This window comes from Rhea pennata, chromosome 2, assembly GCF_028389875.1.
Source record: "Rhea pennata isolate bPtePen1 chromosome 2, bPtePen1.pri, whole genome shotgun sequence".
NCBI lineage: Eukaryota > Metazoa > Chordata > Aves > Rheiformes > Rheidae > Rhea > Rhea pennata.
The window spans coordinates 47,298,756-47,321,970 of record NC_084664.1 but is presented as its reverse complement, the minus strand read 5'-3'; the positions used below and the strand labels follow the sequence as shown (position 1 = coordinate 47,321,970).

General features: G+C 39.6%; 1 protein-coding gene across 1 annotated transcript in view; it reads right to left on the bottom strand.

Annotated features, from left to right (window-relative positions):
- The window catches only part of LOC134136561 (collagen alpha-6(VI) chain-like), a 55,962-nt gene that overhangs the window by 20,952 nt on the left and 11,795 nt on the right, over positions 1–23,215 (bottom strand). Inside the window, exons 5-20 of the mRNA XM_062568476.1 lie at positions 21,996–22,610; positions 20,404–20,964; positions 18,705–19,272; positions 15,223–15,791; positions 13,783–14,349; positions 12,020–12,366; positions 11,821–11,899; positions 9,791–9,936; positions 9,459–9,551; positions 6,002–6,055; positions 4,753–4,824; positions 4,620–4,646; positions 4,026–4,070; positions 3,887–3,940; positions 2,383–2,445; positions 1,913–1,978 (exon numbers count right to left, since the gene is read on the bottom strand). Coding sequence (XP_062424460.1) covers positions 1,913–1,978; positions 2,383–2,445; positions 3,887–3,940; positions 4,026–4,070; positions 4,620–4,646; positions 4,753–4,824; positions 6,002–6,055; positions 9,459–9,551; positions 9,791–9,936; positions 11,821–11,899; positions 12,020–12,366; positions 13,783–14,349; positions 15,223–15,791; positions 18,705–19,272; positions 20,404–20,964; positions 21,996–22,610 — 3,926 coding nt within the window. The remainder of the gene's footprint in view (positions 1–1,912; positions 1,979–2,382; positions 2,446–3,886; positions 3,941–4,025; positions 4,071–4,619; positions 4,647–4,752; positions 4,825–6,001; positions 6,056–9,458; positions 9,552–9,790; positions 9,937–11,820; positions 11,900–12,019; positions 12,367–13,782; positions 14,350–15,222; positions 15,792–18,704; positions 19,273–20,403; positions 20,965–21,995; positions 22,611–23,215) is intronic.

The window sequence follows — 23,215 nt, the reverse complement described above, 5'->3', positions numbered from 1 at the left end:
AAGTGGGACTTCCCCATGGCAACATTTTCTGTCGAAGTCTTTCAGTAAATGACATCTACCTTCAAAAGCAATCAGCTATGTATCATTAAATTGGCCTGGCTTACAGCACTATTTAAGCACTGGCAAACACCATTTTTCTTCTCCTCAGAAAGACTCCTGCAGGCCCACAGTAAGTGCGCAGGGCTGGGGATTAGAGAGATGGCGCATTTCTGCCTTTCCTTCTGGTTTGCTCTTTGATGGTGGGCGATTCACTTCCTTGCTCTGCACCTCACGTCACTCACTCGTAACGACGAGGATGATGACAGAGATTGCTAGTGAGGGTGTACTCTTGCAGAAAAGTACCGCACAAGAAGTAAGCGTGTGTCACAGGAGAAAAGGCTCAGCCAGTGCCATCACTCCCCATGAAAGCGGCAAGGGGCTTACACCAGGCCACCCTCTCACATCTCTCTTGCCAATGACAAAGCCTGTCTTCAGTTCGATCTAAGCACAAGTTGTGCTGTTGCTTTTCTGTTGAGGTGGCTGGGCCCAACACTCTCAGGTGGTATCATCCTACCTGCTCCAGCTGGGGAAAGAAGGCGCCTGGTTCCCTTGCTCTCCTTGTTGTTTCTTCCCCTACCCAACCATTCACTTAAAAATCCATCCTTAAAAAACCTACCTGTGCGACATGGGTGGCTTCTGGGAAGACGAGGAGAATGTGAACTCCCTTCTCTCCTAGAAGGGTGGGTTGCTTCGAAGCCCAGGGTTTCAAGTATTGTAAAACATGTTAACCATCAACTCAGTGCTATGGTCCTGTTGCCCTTGCAAGGCCAGATCGCCCCCAACCTTGCACTCCTTCAGCACAGTTAGAGCAAGGCCAGATCTGGGACACCTGCGAACGGTGTCAGCGTAGCTCCACAGAGCTAATTCGCATGGACAATAACATGCTCATGAAGACAGGCCCATTCCTAACACCTCAGTGTGGATTCTCGTACAGCTCATTTGGAGCTGGCTCTAATATTTCACAGCACAGAGCAAGCCCATCACTGCAGTCTCTCCTGCCTTTTTTACTCATTTTGAACAGATGTTTATGCCAAGAAATCATACTGAAAAATGCTCTTTTATCCTCTGTATGTGTAATGCAACTTTTAAGAATGACAGTGACAAAGTAATTAGAAAGATTTAATAATAACCTATGGACCATGTCTCCGACAACCTCTGATTCATTACTACATTTGATTATTTTGGTTAAAGACTATTCAGTAAAAGATGAAGAGCAAATAACAAGAAAAGTGATAAATGGAACCCAGAGAGCTGCAAACAGTAGTGAGTAATGACAAAGAGCACAACTCCCTAATCAGTGATAGACGAGCCATTAAAGGAAGTTCTCAGGCAAAGGCTTGTGGAGGGTCAGCCCAAACTCTGTAACTGTGTAATGACTATTGTAGAATATTTGAGGGAACTTGTGGGATGGTTTGATACTTACTACCAGATATCTGAAGGGGCTTATGGGATTGTGTAAAAAATTATGGAAAGACTCAAGATCCGGCCAGAGGATCTGAGCCAAACCTGCAAATAGGAGCAGTAGTGTGGTATCCATCAAACTGGGACAGAAAGTGGTCCCAGAGTCTGTGGCTATACCATCACATCCTTAACATTCCTCCTTTCTTAAAATTGGAAATTTATACGATTTGCATATTGGAATCAGATGAGCTTTTTGTCATTCACTTACGGACCACTTACAGTGGTACTCTTTCCTCTTCAGTGATATTTCTCATCAAAAACCTTTCAGATCATTTTTAGCCTCACAGCTGATAAACAGTTAGCTCCCATACCCTTAACACAGATGTATTTAAAATATTGTAGATAGCAGGGGGAATTGTGTAACTGGTAAACAGATACCTTATAGAAATATCACATATTTCTAAATCCATACCTGCTCCCCAATTTCTCCTTTAAAACCTTTTTCTCCTGCTATATCATTGTTCAGTCCAGGGTTACCCTGAAAAATGGAAATATTCCCAGTAAGAATGCTTTGTCTTAGAAAGTCACAACCCTATTGATATCTTGAAATAATTTAACATGTTAAATAAACAAGTGAGTCCTTAGACAATGCATATGATTACTATGAACATTAGGAGGAGTTCTGTTTGGAGAGAACAGATCAGGCTTTCATACCAAATATTTTAAAGTTTCTTTAGCAAAATAGTAGAGAGATTTACATATATGAAGGGTTAATAAAAAGCCTATGTATTAAACATGCCACAGTCACTGCAACATGATGTGAACACACTGGAAGAACAGAACTCTTTTGTCCTGTTGCACAGGAGACTACTTCTAAATTCTAATGACTACCTACAAGATGTCTGTTCCTAGAAAATAGTGTTGCATTAGAAGACCACCTACAAAATCTCCTCGAAACCCCTTCTGGCCACGATCACCCTGTGGTCCTCTTGGCCCTGGAAAGCCCTGAAAGAAGAACGTATCTCAGTAAGAATCTGAAACAATCCTTTCATGCAGGAATTGCCAAGAGATGGTTCTCAGTCCCAACTTTCCAATCTTCATTTTTAAGTGGTTTCACACAGTTTCTTCCCATTTCCATTCCAAATAAATAAATAAATAAAAATATAAAAGAGGGCAGATCTTGGACAAGTAGCAATGGGGAAACAGCACAGCGTTCTACATTTTGTTTCATATTTTATTGGCTTTTTAACTAAAGAATTAAGTTCAAAATACTGTAATGAAACAAATATGATTCCAAATGTCAAAGAACTTTGTAGAATATACTTTGAAGAGCATAGGCTAACATACACTCTTTGTTTTAAGCGCACTAGTGCCTTGCCTATGAATGACCAGAGTCTTCCGATAGCACAGTCAGCTCTTTGCCTCCTCAGGCACCTGTGCAAGGGTGCCCAAAGGGGCAGAAAGGTTGAGACAGCTTCTGCTGGACTCCAGTTTCCTCTGGCAGCAAGATAGGTACCAATCAGTTATCTCAGAATACTGTTTTCCACAAGCATTTGAAACTGGTATCCAGTCTACTGCTGCTGGGATTCAAACTATACATGCACAGACCTGCTGGCTGCGAACCAGCCTGCAATCCCCAATAGTAGGCATTGAAATGCAGAGGTTAAACCATATCTATCCACCTGGATTTCATGTTGTTTCCCACCAACTGTTTTTATTACATAGAAAAAGGCAAAATGTCAAAGGGTCTCCCAGGGTGATATTTTGCTTCATTTCATCATCCTAGAAACAACCACCTCGTAAGTCAAAAGATAGAGGATCAGTTGTCTAACTCTCTACTGAACTTCCCAAAATCCAGTGTCTCTCATTGCCCTTTGAAGTCTTAAGTTACCACTGATTTCAGACCACAAGGTAGCTGGGAAGGCAAACGGGCTGCCTCATGCTTCATGAAAAAAGTTATCTTGGTAAACAGAGATAATGAAAAACTTCTGTCTTGTGTATATGAAGCATACAGGAAAACTGCAGGACAAGGCACAGGTAGGGTGAATTGTATCTATCTTTAGGCAAATAAAAATTAATCATATGGAGGAACTACTTGAGCTCAAGGTAATAAGTGAAAATGCTGATCTACAGTACCATAGGATACAGATTTGATTTTTCTTTATTTTCTAAATAGAGACATCCTACAGAAGAACTTCTTTCTGGGGATATACTCTATTTAAAAAATACTTCCTGGCTATTCATCAGTAGTTTTCTCCTCTTTAGATGCTGGAAGTCTTATAATGACTCTCCTGATGTGTGTTCAAACAAAAAATGTGCTAATAACTTGGTGATATTGAGCTACTCTTTGTGCTTGAAAGTTTATTAAATGCATTGCTCACAGGGACAGTTTTATGAAATAGCCATAATATTGTTCTCAAATCCAATAAAGATAACAAGACATTACCGGATAGCCAATGTCACCCTTTTCTCCTTTTTCTCCAGGAATCCCAGGAAATCCCTTAAAGATAAAATGTAGTACATTACTTCACTTCTATCACTCAATAACTTTGAGGTCAAGAGGCAAAAGAAGCAAAATAATGTACCTCTGCTCCTCCAATTCCATCAATCCCATCATCGCCTTTGTCACCCTGAAATAATAAAATATACATGAATGGTTATTCTCCACACAACCAGCTGCTGCATATTTACAATGTACACCAAGAATGGGATCTACATTGCCTTCTGTGGTTTTTTGATCATGAGCACAAAAAAAAAATGAATGCAGGAATCAATACTTTAAGCTTAATTTTTCATGTTTTACCTAAGAACAACTATAAAATGGTTATTGAAGCAGACATCTGCAAAGCAGCCTACAAAGAAGTAACACTGCCTTAGTGCTCACTGACTTCTATGTCAAAGCTCTCAGAAACTCCATTTAAAGCAGGACGAAGCCCTAAAGAATACTGCATTTACAAACATGGGCTCTCTACAGATGCTAGTCTACTAACTAACCTCTTAGGACTCAACTAGGTTTCCACAGCTGAAGTGACCAATGAAACAATTGGCATACAGAAAAAAAACCCATCTGCTAATGTAAAGCACATAGTAAGACTGAAACTCAAATTGTTATCTTTAAGTCATATTAACACATATTAACACTGAATATTTTTCAGTAAATGAAGATAGTCATACGGTACCATTTTTCCAACAAATCCTCGAAATCCCTAAAAAGAAAAGAAATGGTAAAAGTTACAACAATATGTAATGAAAACATTGAAGTTTTATTTTAAGTCACAATGAAAACAAATTTCAGAACTTTTTTTTTTTAACCTTTTGACCCCTTTTGCCTGGACATCCCATGCCGCCATATCTTCCTTGTTGTCCAGGTGGTCCTCTTGGGCCCTGAAAGAGGGAAAACAGGAATCCAATTGTGGATATTTGTCTGAGGTTTACAGAAGCCAGCAGCTAATTCATCTGCTAGGAAGGTCTGGTACTGTGGTCCTGCAAAGGCTTCTTCTCAAGAAGTTTAGCCACAATAAAGTCCCTTGCTGACTGCAGATTATAGAGGCTACAACAACAGAGAAATGTGTGACCACAAGACCTTCATAATTCAGTGATCTCAAATGAAGGACCAAATATATCAGCAAAATCCTATCAAATGTTTGAATATTTTGAAAATGATATAATTTGGATTTCTTTTTAGCCATGTGCATCATTCTGTTACATCACACTTACAGTCCCAAAGTCTCCACCTGCTGTTTTGATGAATCTGACTCCCATAAAAAGGTATCACTAGGCCAGTGGATCTTAAATTCGAAGCTGCATGTAATTACAAAAACCTCATGGTGTAGAACTTACAAGCTACATTTGTGGGCCTGGCTGATAGGTTTTTTATAAAAAGTTCCTTCCTGAAAAGTATGATGAAAGTGAATCAAACACAGTCACACAGCTGCAGGCCTGAATTTGGTGTACTGCATCTCGATGTGTGAGAGAATAAGACTCTTCCAGAGCAATGTGGTCTGGATGGCCATAGAAAATCTGCATCTAATTTTGATACAACTGAAAATATGTAAAAATACACACCTAGATTAAAAAGCTGGCTTTGCCTGCCCAGAAATGGTTTATTAACAGCCCCTTCTGTGGAAGATGACTGGTTTCGGCTGACGTGTTCATTTTTTGTTTCTCTATACAAGAATTGTTTGATTTTTCAGTAAAAACTTAGGAAAAATATTAAAAAAAATAAAACAAAAAATGGTTTTTTGTAGATGTCTTGCACAGGAATAAAAATATGTTTCCAAGTAGCTTTGCTAAGTGGCAGTTGCCCACCTATGTACATGAGCTAATCAGGCAGTTGTAATGAATGTCTCTTACCTCCCAAGAAATGTTACTCAAATTTTTATGATCTTGCCTCTGTTTTATTCAAATTATTTGGGGGAATTCTCATCTTGAATATGGAATAGAAGTTTGTAAGTTCATTACTGAGCTAGCTTAGGTACTCTCTTTTTTTTTTTTTTTTTTTTTTCCTGCTGAAAAGTTTTTGTTTTCAGAAACAGAGGTGTTTTAAAGTCTTAGAACTTACTGTTTCTCCTTCATCTCCAAAATATCCTGCGTGGCCTTTTACACCATCAGGTCCCTGAAATTAAAAGTTAAGAGAGAATGCTATAATATTTGGTTGACCTTTAGAAACTAATGAGGATCTTTGGAAAGATTAAATGGGTCAATATATTTGCTCTTTGTATATTCTACCCCTCTGTTTATTGTGTGCTTCAGATACTGCTGAAACAATGAACAACTTGTTTTCTGATCATTTTTCTCCTAACATCCTCCCCTGATATCATCAACAGATTAATTCATTGCTAATTTGTCCCACGTCTGAATTTGAAGGTAGCCCAACACCCTGGATGCTCCAGGGTGAACAATTGTCTTCCACAGAAGGCCTCAGGAAGAGCTTTTCTAAAGATGGAGAAACTCTCCAGCAACTAATCATACATTTCAAGACAACATTGAGATATATATGCACTAACGAATCTTTTAAAGATGATAGGAAAAAAAAAACAAAGAATTTTGTTCAAGATCATAAATTATCACACATAAATGCTTATTTTGCCTTCTTACGAGGAACGTTCATTGGTTTGGGTAGAAATATTCCTCAGTTTCACTGTTTCCTTCTGCTCCAAATAATTTTCATCTGCTCAGAGTCGCTGCTTGAATGTCTTTTGTAGCAAGAGCTGTCAAACATCCTGTCTTTAAGGGGGAGGATTGGAGCTTCCTCAGCGACACAAAAATGATTGCTTTAATGGATCTCTAAACAGCTCAACATTCGTCAGTGAGGATGAGCAATAAAACATACTTAGAATGACCAAAGATCAATCATCACCCATAAGATAAAATATACCTTCTCATAACTGTGGAGGTAAAGCCCATTACTTTTGACACAAGCCAGACTGAGGATTTGATCAGAAAGGAAATTTGACCTTGCAGGAAAGGAGTCTGCTTTAAAAAATAAGCCACTTGCCTCAGGTAGACTTTAGCCAGGAAATATTTCTAATCTGAAGAGTTATGGTGGAGACTTGGAAATTTCTGTGTAGAGTCCTTCTTTGTGTAGCTCTTTGTGTAGATTTTTGAAAGAGAATCTCTTCCCAGGCCTTGCAGCCACGTAGAGCTCCAAAATGTCTGTGTTTCTGATTTAACATTGTTCTTTCGTGTTAGTTTTTATTCTAGACCAACCATTTTTGGCAAAGCTTACGTAACCCCTCCTGCAGCATTTTATAAGAATAGAAAGCACAGTGCTCACCCTAATTTGGGAGCCCGGTAAAAAAAACAAATTGTGGGAATAATATTTTAGAAGGGAACTGTTTTAGGAGTGATCTAATGAACAAAGCGCACCGTTCTGAAGCCAGGGTGGACATCTCCTTTGTCCCCTAGCTCCGCAGAGATGAAAGCTGCAGGAGGAGCAGCTCTCATGGGCTTTGAATGTTAGCGCAGGCTTAACGAGAGCTCCGAACGCTTTGGTCTGAAACAAGCCTTGCTGAGCGGAGGGCGGTCTTTCAACCTCTCCTCCCATTCCCCTGCGCAGCAAAGCTTCGAGGGCAAAAAGAAGCACAGTTTCCACTCAGCTCCCGTCTGAATTCAGAGGCCCCTTTTGCAACAGGGTAGGGTCTGGAGCGTGAAAATCCAGGCAGGCCCCGTTGCCGTGGTACCGCGCTCTGAGGCAGAGCTTCGTGCGAGTGGCTGTTTTCTTCCGCTCGGCTAAGGGTGCTGCCAGGCAGGGGAAACGCTGATCCTGGCACGATGTTTTGTGAGAGCTTTCTGGAAGGTGGAAAGCCTTCACATATTCCCTCACCTCAGAGAGAAATGGCAAAAGGAAGAGCGTTAACATAAATATATGTTAACTAATGTATAAGCCTGAGCTGCCTATTTCTTTGGCTGCTGGAGCTGGAAAATCTGAAGCCTCCAGCAGCAGTGGTGATGGCTGTTGAAATCCTAAGGAGCAACAAGTGAGCAGCAACATCCATTAGTGGCCAATTAAGATGCTGAGCTACAGGAAGCGGGAAAATCAGGATTGTATTTAAGGTAATACTTTATTTACAAGAGGGACATTCTTTCCACCACATTTGCACTCTCTATGACTGGAAGAAATACATTCTTCAAATGTCCATATACTAGAGCATGGTTTTATTTAGAATTAGTGCACACATTTGACAGCACTCTCCAAATTGTTTTGAAATTAAAAAAAAATACATTAAATTGAATACTGTTTAACATTACAATAATGTACTTCCATACAGCGTTTTCCACCGTTTGGTAACTACACTAAAGCAAATGAATACAGCAAAAGTGACAACCGTCTGATGTTTAGGAGGGCTTCACTGCATTCCTTAACTAGAAATCTAGTTAGTCAAAAAATGTAACCGATTATTGTTAGTTTGTATGTTGTATTTATGTATTATGGATTTCATTGTCCTAATCGATTAAGGTAGTTGTCATTAAAGCAAAGGACAGATAATTATGTTTAAACTATTTTTGCTTGTTTATATTGGTTAATTTTTAAGGCCCTTGCCTGTAACATTTCACTGAAATTAGCTGGTATCTTCCCATCGACTTTATTGGAAATCTTTACAACTTAAATGAAATGTAACACACTCAAGAGGTTTTGGTCCTTTGTGAAACAGATTGCTACCCTAAATCATTTCAAGAATGTTGGAAAATGGGACGCACAAGCCTTTATTAGCTACTTTCTGGTGGCCCTAAATACAGATCTCTATCTTAAAGACCCACATTCTGGGAAAAAGCAGGCAAGCTGCTAAAGCAAAACTAGTAGAGCTCATAAATTATGAAATCTTCTTCCCCAAACTCCATACTAATCATAACTAATGGTTGATTCCTCCTCCTACATTGCTAGGCAGTGAGCTATAATGTCCTTTTGGAAGATTTATCAGTCATCCCTTAGAATATATTTAGATAGTTATCTCACTTCACTTGCCTTTTTCCAAAGCAGTCACTAGTAGACAGCTAAAACTGAGAGAACTGACTGGCTTAGATTTAAAATTTACCAACACAAATAAAGGAGCTAAATCTTTAAGACAAGATTTTTCCTTTGTATTTATCATTTTCTTATATCCCCAAAATGGGCAGTCTCAAAAAACTGGTTTCATTTTCATCTGAATCACTCAGTCCAACTGAATGGGACTATAGGAAATCTATATGCTGCTCCATAGAGGCTGAGAAAATGAAAATCTGCCTCAGTTACCCACAGCTCTTCCTGTTGATCTGCAAGGTTATAATATCAGGCCTTCCCAGATCTCCGCAGGCCTTCCCAGAGGCAATACGTTGATGAATAGTGATTACCCTCACCAGAAGCATTGCACTCACGTGCAGAATCGTTCTATGCATCTCACACATCATGAGTTGTAGCAGAGGCACTAAGTACTACCTGCGTGCTGGGTCCCCAAGGTGCAATTTTTCTTGTGTGCACCTAGCCTATCGTTCCAGTCACAATTCAAAGCTTGCAATACAAAGCTAGGATGTATTCTTACCTTTATCCCTTGTTTCCCTCTATCTCCAATTTCACCTTCTTCCCCAATGCATTTGCAAGCCACAGAGCAGCAGGTCCTCTCTGCAATATTGTTCTTGAAAAAAAAAAAAAGTTACCGAAGATGAAACTATATATTCCAAAAATATCCTCATTGCTCTGGTTCTGCTCCCACTGGAAGCCTTCTCCATGAGAATATGACTGCACTTTATGCTCTATTAATAGGGTAAGTCCTTCATTAGTCATATTTACAAAACTTTTTAATTATGGTCTGATTCTACAGTTCTTTAATCCAAGGTCTAACCGTATATATTGGTTCTTTATCGAATAACTTACCAGCATCTTGGACAGCCTGCTGGCAATATCAGTCATGTCAATACTTAAGTGAGCGTCATATTCAAATCCTTTCCCAAACTCAATGGATCGAAGTTGCTTAAAATTGGAGGCCCCTTCCAGAGCAACAGTTATAAGTGCATCCAAACCTAATTAAAATAAATATTAATGTACATACCAGTTCCATGGAAAAACAAGGAACTATTCTGTGTATATATACATATATAATGTATATATGTCATATCATCATATATCTGTACCAAATATATATATATATACACATATATATGCATCATGAAGAAGGGGAATGATGCCAGTTAAGACTGCAAACTGTAAAAGCTACACTCTTAATTGTATACAATTCTGTAAGTGATTAAAATGGAGGAGCCAGTAAAGGACTTAACATGAAAATCTTATTAGTTGAACAATGACTAATAACTCAAGGCTATATGGTTGATTTGGGTTATACTTCTTTTTAAATTAAATAACAAATATTGGTGGGTGGAGAAATGCTTAAATTTGAGGCAGCTCCAAGTTATTTCACCTACTACAGTAGTTGGTCTAGAGCTGAGGTAGACTTCAGAGAAATTGCACTGGGGTTCTAGGGTGAAGCCTAAGGAAAGAGGCAAAGCCACACAGGAATATGCTAGCCACAGCAACAAGCAATACTTTTCCAGGATTTCTGACTGGGTCTTGCATCCCTTTTGTATAATTGTACAAATACAGCTAGCAATATCAATAGATTCTAATCCAAACAGACTAAATTTACTCTGATTTAAGTCCACAGAATCTAGCAGATTCCTGATTCACTCCAACAGAGCAGAGAGCAGTTTCTAGCTAAATGATAGTGCACAGTCCTAGCACATGAAGTTAAAAACCAAGCAAGCAAAAAACCCCCACCCAAACCAAAGGCCCTAACATATTCTAAAATCTTAACTCAATCCCAAACTGCAACTCACTCCTAGTACCCAATTTGTTTGTTGGCACAGAACAACTGACCAACAGTACAGAACTCCACATGGAAAAAAAATCTTCGGTAAGGTGAGCTAACCATTTAGGTATACCCATTTTCTCATCCTTTCCATGTGGCTGCCATAGCGTCAAAGGGGGCCTCACGTCCTGCCTGCTGTTACTGCTCTGCAGTTAGCTGCATCTTTGCTAAAAAGGCTGTTCTGCTCCATCTGGCTACCTGTGCCTGTCGCTCTTATACTCTGCCATAGCTCTTCTTGCCTGCTCAGGTAGCTCATTCTTTGCAAGACTGTTGCTGGGAAAGAGAGAGAGAGGCAGCAGACAGCAGATGTCTGTACGGGATGAACCACAGGCGCACGTCAAAGGGGGCAGGTGCCAACTGAGAAGTCCCTTGTGTCTCCCATTAGCAAATTTAGGCCTTTAATCACCACCCTGTGACAGGACAGGCAGCTGACTGTGCATCTTGAAAACAACTCTTGCAGCCAGGCTCTGCAGTTTCTTTCTCTTGCATGGCTCTAGGGAACAACCACTTGCTATATGGGCTTCCACTTTTCAGTGTGTGACATGATCTCCTGTACATACCAGAAAGGCTTAGCCTATGGCAGCTTCTCCATTCCTCCTGCCGTACCTCTTTGGCCCTAGGCTCTGAAATCAGCTGGCAGTACAGATACTGGAGCCTTAGGGGCAAGGTGGCAGACAACTACGTCATCTATCCTATTTCTGCTCCCCTGGGTTTCTGGGTGACAGCAGATTGTGGGGACAGAAGACTAATCAGTGAAACACAACAGATTAGTATGACCTATGGATGATTTCAAACGCGGTGCAGAAGCTCGATAGATGCGAGTCAGCGAGGACTTCCCCAGTATTTGTTTCGTAATGTGTTGTCAGTTTGTGGGAAATTTAGGTAACTTTATAAAAGAGATATTGTTTCACATCATGAATCTTTAAATAGGGAAGCCAGTCTCCCTCTCCCCTCTCTGCAAATGAAATGAAATGCTTCTCATCCAATTATTAGGCCATGTGATAAATGAATCATGTTCTTACTTTTCTAAAATAGATTATACCTTTCTTTTTAAGTTCTTCTGATTTTTGTTCGAGAGCTTCTAAGTCATCATCCACACCGTCTGAAAAAACAAGCAATACCTACAAAAACATTGAAGATAGATAGAATTTAAATCACGTGGAAGCAAAGAGCAATAATTGTATTTCAGCCTTTATTATACCATTTTTAACTAAAAGACTTTGCCTAAATCATCACATTACCTTTTTTCGAGTGTCATCCACACTCTGAAATGTTTCCCAGAGCGACTGCAAGAACTCAACATTAAGCTGGGATGGTCCCCTGATCACAGCATCTGTCAGGTTATTTAGCACAGATTCCCTGTCAATGCGGAACTTTGCAGATACAGGAGTAATGGTATTCTCCACCTTAACAGCCACACTGCTCTGTGCCTTTGACCCAACATTGCAGCTCACATCTCCTAGGGACAGGAGGGCTTGCAGAATCTCAGGGAGATGCTTTTCCAGTTTAGTCTGTCCATGAAATAAGTAGTGGCCTTCCCTCTGTGACGAGATGTCAAATCCCACCGTGACATCCACAAAACAAGCAACTGTTGGGAAAATCATAAATAAGTGCATTAAACAACATTCTTTTCAGGAAAAGTAAAACAGGAGAAGAAAAAAAGTAGAATGAGGGGAGAGCACGTGCATCACAGAATTCAGGTGACCTGGCAAGAGCATTTGGCGCCATCTGCCATCTCCATCTCTCAGGCAGATTATCTTAAATAAATCTTTAGGTCTCTAATTCATTTAGATAAATTTTTTATTATTTCTGGAGACAAAAATCTGGAAATGCAAAGCATGTATAAAGTGTTCCAAAATCCCTAAATGCCTTCAGCTGGAAAAATTTTACAAAATAATCAATGTGTAACAAATCTGAGGGTCTATTTTTCAGTTCTGGAAGTTGTTTTAGTGGAGGTACTTCTTGGCTCAGCAATTTGCCTCGCTTCCTTCCCCTTATTTCCCAGCTATAAACAATTGTGCTGGTACCTATTAAAATGTCAGAGAAACATTTATTTTTAACATGTTGTGCTGGAGAGTTAACAAGAACTGCTATAGCAATCTCATTACTTTAAAGGTCATGCTGTGCCTAATGTTTGAGATTTGGGTCAACACTACTTCTCGTCCTTTCCTTGCTTCCTCATTATGCTCTCTGCCTGGCTTCACTTTTGCTGTGGCATCCGGAACACTGCTACTAGCAGTCAGAGTAGGGGACCCAACTCCCAATATGCATTTTAACATATTTTGTCACTGCATGTGAGTTAACTGGAAAAGCAGGAGGGAAATGAAAGCACATACCATAAAAAGGCCAGTGCTGCCACCATACCCCTCACTCAGCCGTGTGAAGTAAAGACCATGTAGTAAGCTGTACTTTGAGTAACGAAGGGGATAGCAGTGATGCACTTTAAAACTCAGAAATGCAGAAGCAATTAAAACTAAAATCCTCAATGCTGGGTTGCATAATGTCAATCAGTTCAGATTTGCAGAAATGGGAACATAAGTACCCAGGTAAGTTAATGGGAAGCAGAGTGGGTGTGAACTTGCAGCACACTTACCAAATTCACAGTAACTGTTCCTACACAGCCTTTTACCTTGCCTGAAGGAGAAAAAGGGGGAACTACCTCAAGTACCAAGAAAGGAAAGTATTTGCATGGGAAGCTGCAAGGGAGCAGCCAATACAGCACAAATGGATATGGGTGGTTATTTGTTTGTCAGTTCAAATCCTTTATTCTAGGGAGGGAGCAGAAAGAAAAAAATGCTGGTCATTTCTTTCTGCAAGTTTAGAAAGATCAGATGTATATAGCTAATTTATTCCACATAGATCATTCTCTTCATCTGAGTTAGAAGATTTTTTTCTATTCCATTTTCAGAGGGGCATAGAAGATCGGTCTGAACCACTCTAACTGGGAAGCATACTTAAAGCAGCACCCCACAATCTTAAAACGATTTGGTTCAGGGATGCTTACCTTTTCTGCTATCATCTTCACAAATAACATCAACCAGTCTTTTTTCTATGGTCTTCAACTTAGAAAAATCATCAACAGCAAATTTCCTACTTGATGTCCCAGTTATCTGTGTTAGCTGAGAGTGATCGATGTTCCCCACACCTATGGCATATATATCAACACCTCTCTGTCTCAGGCTTTCTGCTGCTCTAGTAGCTCTACCAATTTTTCTTCCAGTAGTGATTACCAGTAAAATCTGTTGGATATTTTCATATATTCTGCTACCCCTTTCTGGTTGGAAGTATAATTTCACTTTCTGAAGTGCATTTTCAAGATCACTTCGATGTCCTTTAATTTGTTTGATGCTTTTAATTTTAAATTCTAGATCTGATCTGTTCGAAAAAGTGCCCAGGCTGAACTCTTCTTCATAGTCATTGCTGTACTGGGCAACGCCAATTTTGGTATTTTGAGCAGTGACAACCGGATCAGCCACATTTTTCACAAAGTCCTTCATCTTCCTGAAGTCTTCCTTGTCTATTTTTCTGGAACCATCGATTAAGAAAATAACATCTGCTTGCTTTGGACAGTCTGCAGAAGGCAAAGGAAAATACATTACATTAACAGAGTACCAGATTCTATTTCTATTTTCATTACAGGATAATCCTGCCTGTACCACCCATGTCCTACTAGTCATATTGACAAAAAAAAAAAATCTATAAAAGTTTCAGTGTGTAAAACACAATGTAGACGAAAATTCAGACATCTAGGTCTAGAACACAAAATATACTGCTGCAAGCACTTACATCCCAGAGTAACCATAGTTACTTTGTCAGAGGAAAGTGTAACCTAAGTTATGTTGGCCTAACCAAACATCTACAGGACAACAGTATACTTCATTTCAGCATCATGCAAATACCTAAAATGGTCATGAGACTCACACCCCCAAAATGCCTATTTCTTTCTACCACTGCCTAAAAAGGGAAACTACAGTGATTAAACATGACAGCTACAGACAGCTGAAGCTAGGTAAGAAAAATCCCATCCTTTGTGTATAAGACACATAACCAGCCTGCCTTCCTGGCTGACCTGAGCACTGTCATGTCTATACAAAAAGACTCTTTAGGCTTCATAGACGAGGTGCCTTCCCGGCTGAACCAGATTGCCCTCAGCACGCTTAACGCAGCCTGAAAGGATCAACTTCCGAAAAAAGCACAGCAGACACAGCTGCTTCCATGCAGAAGTGCGGTGCGAGGAGAAGGCAGCGGAGAAGCAGCTACACTGCCAAAGCTGAACTGAACAAGCAGGGAACAGAGATGGGTGTAAGTTAAGTCACGCTAGTCAGAGCAGGTGATGGTGTCTGTATCAGCCAGATACCTATCTGGCTTTGCAGAAGCTTCCTTCAAATACAGGTGTAGGGGAAGTGGAAGTTGAGTGTAAACAGCCAATAGTGAGTACACTTACGTGGTGGTGAAAGATCACATATGTCACGCGTTACATTTGCAGTTAAGTTTCTAAGTCCTTCAAAGGTATTCACATAGAAACATTTATCTTCTGATCCAGCCATTTCTAGCAGCTCCTTTTGACGTGCTCCTTCTACTCCCACTGCGTAGATGACAATTCCCTTGTTCCGTAACCGCAGGGCCACGTCACCCAGAACGGTTTCGTCGTGAGATACCCCGTCAGTTATCACGATCAGCACCTGGGGAACTCCTCTGCTCTTACGGCTGCCGTGTGCCTCAGCAAATAACATTTCCGAGTGGGTCAGCGCCTTCGCTGTGTAGGTTCCTCCTCCTCTAATGTTATCGCTCTGGATAGCCTCAGTAATCTCCAGTTTTGTAGTGTATTTACTGAGATGGAAGAGTATTTCTGGCTGATCAGAATACTTTAATGCTCCAAATTGTACTCCGTCTGGGCCAACATCCGACTTGTTCACCAAAGCAACCATAAAGTCTTTCATGGTCTGGTACTGTGAGAAGTTTATGCTTCCAGAGCTGTCTATCACAAACACGATGTCTAAACGTTCCACCCTTCTGCATGCTGTAAAAACCCAGAAAAGCAAAGATTTCATGTGTAAAATTCTACAGATTATTGTAACTCAAGCAAAGCATATTAACATAGATGGCTTCTTGGTAGCATCTTGATAACAGATATTACTAGGGTTTGTGTAATATCTGCTTTGTAAAAAACAAAAAACAAAAAACAACAAAAAAAAAAAAAACAGAACAAAACAAAAAAGGCAGATCCCAAGAGCTTAATTAATGCCAGAATTGCAAGTCCTCTAGAAGTTTTCAAAATGATCAAAAATCCACTGGACAAGGGAAGAAGTGCACAACGAGGCACAACAATACCAACTGTCATTCATGGGTTTTGTCATAAAACATCGTATGCAATACTGTGAATAGCTTAGTGCAGGTGAGACTCCATTTACTGCCATATGCCCCCTTCACATATTAGGGTACAGAGTTTTACTACAAGGCTAATAATTTTCAGCAGAGTCCATGCTTTGAATTTACTGAAACTTTTGTTCCCTTTTTTTCTAGGGAAGATGCACCTTTCCCTGTCCCCCATGAATGCTGCAGGTCTCCCTTTAGGATAAACAGCCCCTTAGGGTCTCTGTTTCAGGAAATGAAAAGGGTTGGAAAGTTATCCTTGAAATCACCCGCTATTACTCAAACTGAATGCCAACATAAATGAGAAGCAAATAATAAGATAATTAGCAGCTTTGGGAGAAAACTCTTATGCCTTTAACAGTAAACAAGTTTAGGACATATGTTTTTGACATGCTATATCCTAGGTTCAGTCCCCAGAAATGGGACCTACAACCCCCCCAAAAATCAAAGAAAAAAAAAAGAGGAAGTGCTTTAGGGAAATAGCATAAAAGCTAAAAACTAAAGCAGATGCTTTATTTCATGCTTTATGCTGGTTTGTGTATTAAGTTCTGTCAGGAGAGAGAAAGATTACAAATAGCTTCATTCTTGTTTAAATGTCCAGTCAAGTCTATTTTTCAGTGTTATATGCAACATCTGGATAACTTTGCTGACAGACTAGTTTGCATAGATAGCTGTATTGTTATCAATAAGCTGTATATATGACAGCTTCTTATTGCTTCTGTGATGGTTAAGCATGAACTGCATGATTGCACTAATCAGAGCAGAGTTAGACTAAACTGAACATTTGCATAGTTATTAAAAATGCTACAGTTTTGCTCTGGATGCTACAGTACGGAGCTTATAAAACAAACAAATTATGTACTTAAGTTAATATTGTGGAAATATTTCTATTAGCTTACAATATATAATGCTATTCTTCCACAAGATATTAATATTCCTGAACCTTTTCCCCCCACAATCTTATGTACAGCATTTTTTTGTCAATGCGTACTTCCATCTAGCAGAAAAAAATCTAAATGTTTATGTCACACCTGAGTTAACCGTAGCAGCAAGTCTGCCTCCTGGACTCTGTATGCATTGCTTTGAACAAGCCGGGATGACTTCCTTCCTCCAGGTTACTCCTCAGCTTCGAGGATCGGCTGCTCCCTCTGAAGGCAGCATTCTCGCTGCCACAGACACGTAGAGCAGCACGGATTACACCTGGTGACTCATTACATTTCAAACTTCCCTATTTGCACCTGATTTCTCACTGTATAAGCTACTGCTGCCCTTTTAAAAGTTGCTGAGAAGGAAAAAAAAACGGTGCTTAGGGGCTTGGCTAATTGTGGCAGAGTCTAAATTGCAACGGCACAGAGTTATAGGCATGTGCCTGAATGCTGGCTGCTTGGACCTCTCAGGACTCTGCCAGGATCAAAGGCCTTTGCATGGCTCATGCTTTGCTCTGGCCCCCAGCTCCTGCTGAAAAGGGGGAGTTTTGAAAGCTCAGGAACTGGATGCTGGATAGGCTTCAGTAGCGAATTTAACAGTTCACCTCACCTCATTTAAATGAGCACAATTTCCATGCCTGATGCAGTTAGCAGCTTTGAATTTCAGTTTTTACTATATGTTCCACCTTTCTACAACAGAGATCAAAATGTTCACCCACTTTAAAGTCTTTTGCAGTGTCACAGCAATAGAACAGATTTCAGTGCAACTGAGTTAGAGACAGTGCATAGCTGGTACTCGAATGTTTTTTGACTCCTATCTCATGTGTGCAAGCATAGCTGACATCTATGAGAGCTCAGAGGAGCAGGACATCTCATCTACTTCCTTCTGCAGCCCGGCCCTTTTCCCATGTACATCCTCAGCTAAAACTAACATCCCAAGTACAGAATAATCCCGTTCAAGTAGTTGGCCAAGTCTGTAAATATTATAAATACTAAGTGCAAGCCTGAAAGAGAAGAAAAAGAAATTGAAGAAAAAGAAATTTCTGGTGGGAGTACAGACATACTCTTGCCAAAGTCGTTGGTGGCAGCCTAGTTGCCTCTGGTCGCAGAGATTTGAATTCTGAGACCCAGTGGGCCCTTCTAATACTGTTATTCAGAAAAAACAGTCTGAATCATCACAAGTTCCCCTTCTTGCCTCGCATGAGGAGTGCACAGAAGTAGCAGCTGAAAGGCAGACATAGCAAGAAGATAGTAAGGAGGAAGGAGTGCGTGAAGCTTTTTCCCCGTAAGCTTTATTCCCCTTGCAAAATGACTCATGTTTTTCCAAGGAAGGTCTCCAATCTCACATTTCCAAGAAAAAAAATGAGAGACACCGGTGGTCAGCTAGACCGCCAGGGTATAAAGAGAGGATGCTCAGAGCACCACAAGCTGGAATGATATCCTGGGAGACTTGTGAAATGCCGCCCCCAGAGAGAAGGGGCAGTGGGGAGCAGAAAATGTGCACAGGACAAACTGATGCAAGGACAGAGAGGCAGTCAGCTCTGCAACTCTAACACTTGGTCATAATGAGGTCAGAACAAAATTCCCACACATGCTCACTCATTAACAAATTACTAAATTGCCATACTTACGAGCTTCAGAAGGAATACTGCAAATGTGAAAAATTAGGGCATCTTTAATCCGTTTTAGAATATCAAAATTTTCAACATAAAATACCATCTCATGCTTCCCACTAATCTCTTCAAGCTGAGTTTTGTTTGCATTAAAAACTCCAACAGAATAGATAATAATGCCTTTCTCTCGGAGTGCTGTGGCAGGGGCTTTAACATCATCCTGTGCTTCCCCATCTGTGATCAGGATGAGAATTTTTTTAACCCGGGGACGTGAACCAGTACTAGCTTGAAAATATTTAGGCATGAATTTCAGTGCTTGTCCTGTCAAAGTAGTGGATTGAAGGGGAGATATCCTGTCAATAGCTCTGAAGAGCTCTTTTTTGGAGGAGTAGGTATTAAGCTGGAACTCTTCCTTTGGTTCGTGGCTGAACTGGACAACGCCAATCTGTACTTTGTCTGCACCAACATCTGTTCTGTCCACTAGCCCTCTCATGAAGGTTTTCATTTTCAGAAAATTCGTATCTCCAATACTTGCAGAACTGTCCACCAAAAACATGATATCAGCTTCCATTTCCTTGCAGGCTGTCAAGAAAAAAAATAAAAAGTCTTTCAACTTGGGCTTTACGTTTTTTTGAGGAAAAAAATAAACATGATAGAATAACCTCAGAAGAGGAAAGAAAGAAAAAGAAAATCAGTATAAGCCTTTTTGAACTTTATCTTTTAATAGTTCATTGTTACATTATGATTGTGACTAAAATACTTTACCCCCTCAGATCTGACGTAGGGTAATATTAACATCATCATTTGCAATTTCATCAGTCAGTATTAAATCCCACAGCCAAGCAACTGAACAATAACAGGGGTTTTAGAAAATAAAAATCTAAAGCCTGCTGCTGGCCAAGTTTTGAAGCCTACAAAACCTGAACATTTTCTCTTCACTTCAGTGAGAGAGGACACAGGAACTTTGCTCAGCAACTTGTGTATCTGCCCTACAGGAAGAGGTGACCCAATCAACAGATGGCTACACATGCAGAGCCTGCATGCTGCCATGCCACGTTTCAACACATTTTTTTTCATTCGTGTTTTATAGAGCTGCTAGAAATAAAATGGGAGTGGGGATATTTGTGCAACACAGGCTTTTACTTGTTTCCTGATCAATGCTGGCCAAAAAGTCACTGAAAAAGATAAAATACAAGTAAACCACCAGTTGGAGAAAACTTGTTTCTATATCATTACTTTAAACTTGGAAAACACTTTGTTTGGACTTCACTTCATCTCAACTCTAAAATATTTTTTGAGAGATTTGGTATACCTGTCTATGCCCGATAAAAGGGGCTAGTTTGTTTGTGATAAGGAAAACAGCATGCTCAATAGACAGCTTTAGGAAAGATATGTTCAAAATTAGATACATTTACAGGCTAGGTGTTCAAGAGTGATTTGGAGTGTCTTTTACGTTGTTGGTTCAGACAGAGGAATATGATAAACAGGCAAGATGTGCTTGGTGTTTCAGGAAATAAAACTTTTCATAGTATCTGCCAATACTTAAGGTACACAGAAATCACTATCGCGCTCTGAAAACTTCAGCTGACATACTGACATTGTTCAAGCTAGGAGAAGATATCATAAATTATTCAGGAAATAATTTGTCTATCAAATTAAAAGCAATCTATTTGTTTCCTGTCTTCTCAGGAGAAAGTGAAAGCGTGGTCTTACCTTCTTTGGTACAGATCTCTTGGATAACTTCATTTTTTATGTCCCTCAGTAAGTCAAAATTGTGTACAAAATACACCCTCTTTTTTGCTCCTGCAATCTCATAAAGCTGTGTTTTATTAGCTTCTCTTACACCAATGGCATAAATGTTAATCTGGTCTTCCCTGAGTTCCATAGCTGGTTCCTTCACACTGTCCTGCGACTCCCCGTCCGTGAGAACCACCAGATGGTAGGATATTGTAACTCCACGCTGCTTCCTGGCCTTTTCAAACAACGGCTTCATGTAAGCTAGAGCTTCCCCCGTACTGGTATTTCCACCTATTTGCCGGACATTTTCAATGGCTTTCATTAAATCACTCGTTGTCTTGTATTTATTAATTTCAAATTCCAGTTCTTTGATGTGTGAGAACTGCACAAGTCCAAATCGAACTCTATTCAGTCCTACGCTAAAGTGCCTAATCACTTCTTTCAAAAAATTCTTCATGTCCAAGAAGTCTGAATAGTCAAGACTCCATGAACCATCAATGAGAAAATAAATATCAGCTTCTTCTGTTTCCTTGCATCCTACATCAAACGAGAAATTCTGTTACTTCGCTGTTGAATGCATGAACAAACATCTATTTCCCTCCCTTTCCTAATATGTAAGTAAATGGATAAACTCTCTATCTGGGAAAAGAAATAATTGGCAAACTTACCTGCCAGGTGTCTGAAGCAGGGCAGTAAGAAACGTAGCATCATTTACCCGTAACTGTATCACTGCTTTCCCCACAGAAAACAAAACCAAAAGCTTGGAGTTTTCAGCCACATCTGAAATGCTTTTAAAGCAACCACTTCTAGTATATCCTAGACTTTTCAATAAGACTTTTATCAGCCATCAGAATTCATCATGCATCTTTCCATAGCCATATTAAACACTTAATCAGTATGATTAATTTTACTATTTAATAAGGTTCCATGGACCAGCTGCAGTCCACTTAATGGTCAGATAGACCACAGCCAGAAAACAGACTTAGTGCTATTAGGCACAAACCCATTGGCAATTTAAATTAAAATGTTTAAGGCTGCTCTGTTGTTATTGTTATTAATATTAGTTTTACTATTATTTCTACACTGGTCTGAAAATTTCAGCCACTTCATTTTGCCAGGACATTCACCCTTAAGATCTGCTTAAGATGGCTTAAGATGGCTTAAGATCTGCCAAAAAAACATAATGTGCACATTCTACCTTGTTTTCTAGGGCAGACTGACTGGAAAGTTAACATCTCTGCAGAAATGTCATGCAGATGCATCATCTTCCAACAGATCAATCTCTAATGGTGCCTCAGGAGTTTTTTAACTTACTGCCTAACAGGGCAGTTGACATTTCTGCCAGCATTAGTCCTTCTTATTAAATAATGGTGTAAATAAACAAGCTTTTAATACGACTGAACTTTAGCAGTATGCTAAGAAGTAAATTGTGAATTTCCTTTCAATTTTAAATACACATTTCTCTTCTCGAAAGTTCAGGATTTGAGAAACCTCAGTCATAGTTCATGATAGTCTTCAGTTAAAACCTCTTGACCTGGAGAGACCCAAAGTTATTTGGAAAGCTTTACCTGTTTTGAGAGTCATTTTTTTTTCAGACTGGACATAGAGATTGTTTTGTATTTGATTCAAGATCTTCTTTTGAAAAAAATCATGCTGGTTTTGCAGATCCGAAAATGTCTTGAGACTGGTAACATACTGCTCTTGAGGATACGAGGCAATCTGGACCAGCTGTTGGTCAGAAGCACTTTCAATGCCTATGGCAAACAACGCCACCCCTCTTCTGCGCAGAAGAGCAGCAGCATCGCTCACGTTGTCTTGAGAGAGTCTGTGAGTAACCAGAACAGCTATTTGCTCTACCCCTTGCTTCCTCCTACTTCCAGCACGTTCACTAAAGAGTTTTAGCCTCGTGGTATTAATAGCTGCACCGGTGTTGGCTTCTCCTGGCTCAGCAGGAAGGTCCTGTATTTTCTGCAGAAATTCAGTTTTGTGCAAGTCTGTGTTCAGACGAAATACCACTTCTTGTGTATCGGTGTATGTCATCAGGCCAATTCTTATGCATTTCTGCTTCACATCAAAAAAGCGTATTAGGTTTTGCAGGAATTTTTTTAGATCTTCAAAGTTTGACTTCGATGTACCACGATCAACTATGAACACAATGTCAGCAACTAAGTCTCTATCACATGCTGTGTTGGAAAAAGGATGAAAAGAAAGCAATGTTAGCAGCTACCTTCTAGGCTGTTTCTATAATTAACTAACTATGGACTGTTCTGTTTTCTCAAAGACAAGGTTTTCTTCTTTATTTTAAAGTAAAACAGATTTGTCAAAATTAATTTTCAGCCAAAGTTGACAAATTGCAGAAAAATGAAGAACCTCATTTTAAGTTGAATTAAATTACACCATTACTTAATACTTTAATATAAAAAAATCTAGGGGATACTTCATGCAATAATGGCAGAAGTATTTATGGTTTTTGTCTGAAGCATATTCTTGTAAGCTTCAATTCTTTCTTACATTTTCTAGTGTGCTGATCTAGAAGACATACCCTTAGGGATTGGGTTGGACAATGCATATTAAAATCTTTTTTCAAATATGGATTTATTTTTAAATTTCTTGATAACTCATCTAGTACATTATAAAAAATATCCCTATACACAAGCCAGTTTTCAATGCTACATGAAAAGTATGAGTTTCTCAACTACACCCTTAAGGATTGGATAATGGAGAGTCTAATAAAATTCTTTTAATTCATACTTGCTGAAGGTCTTCAAAAACTATTCATTAAAATGCT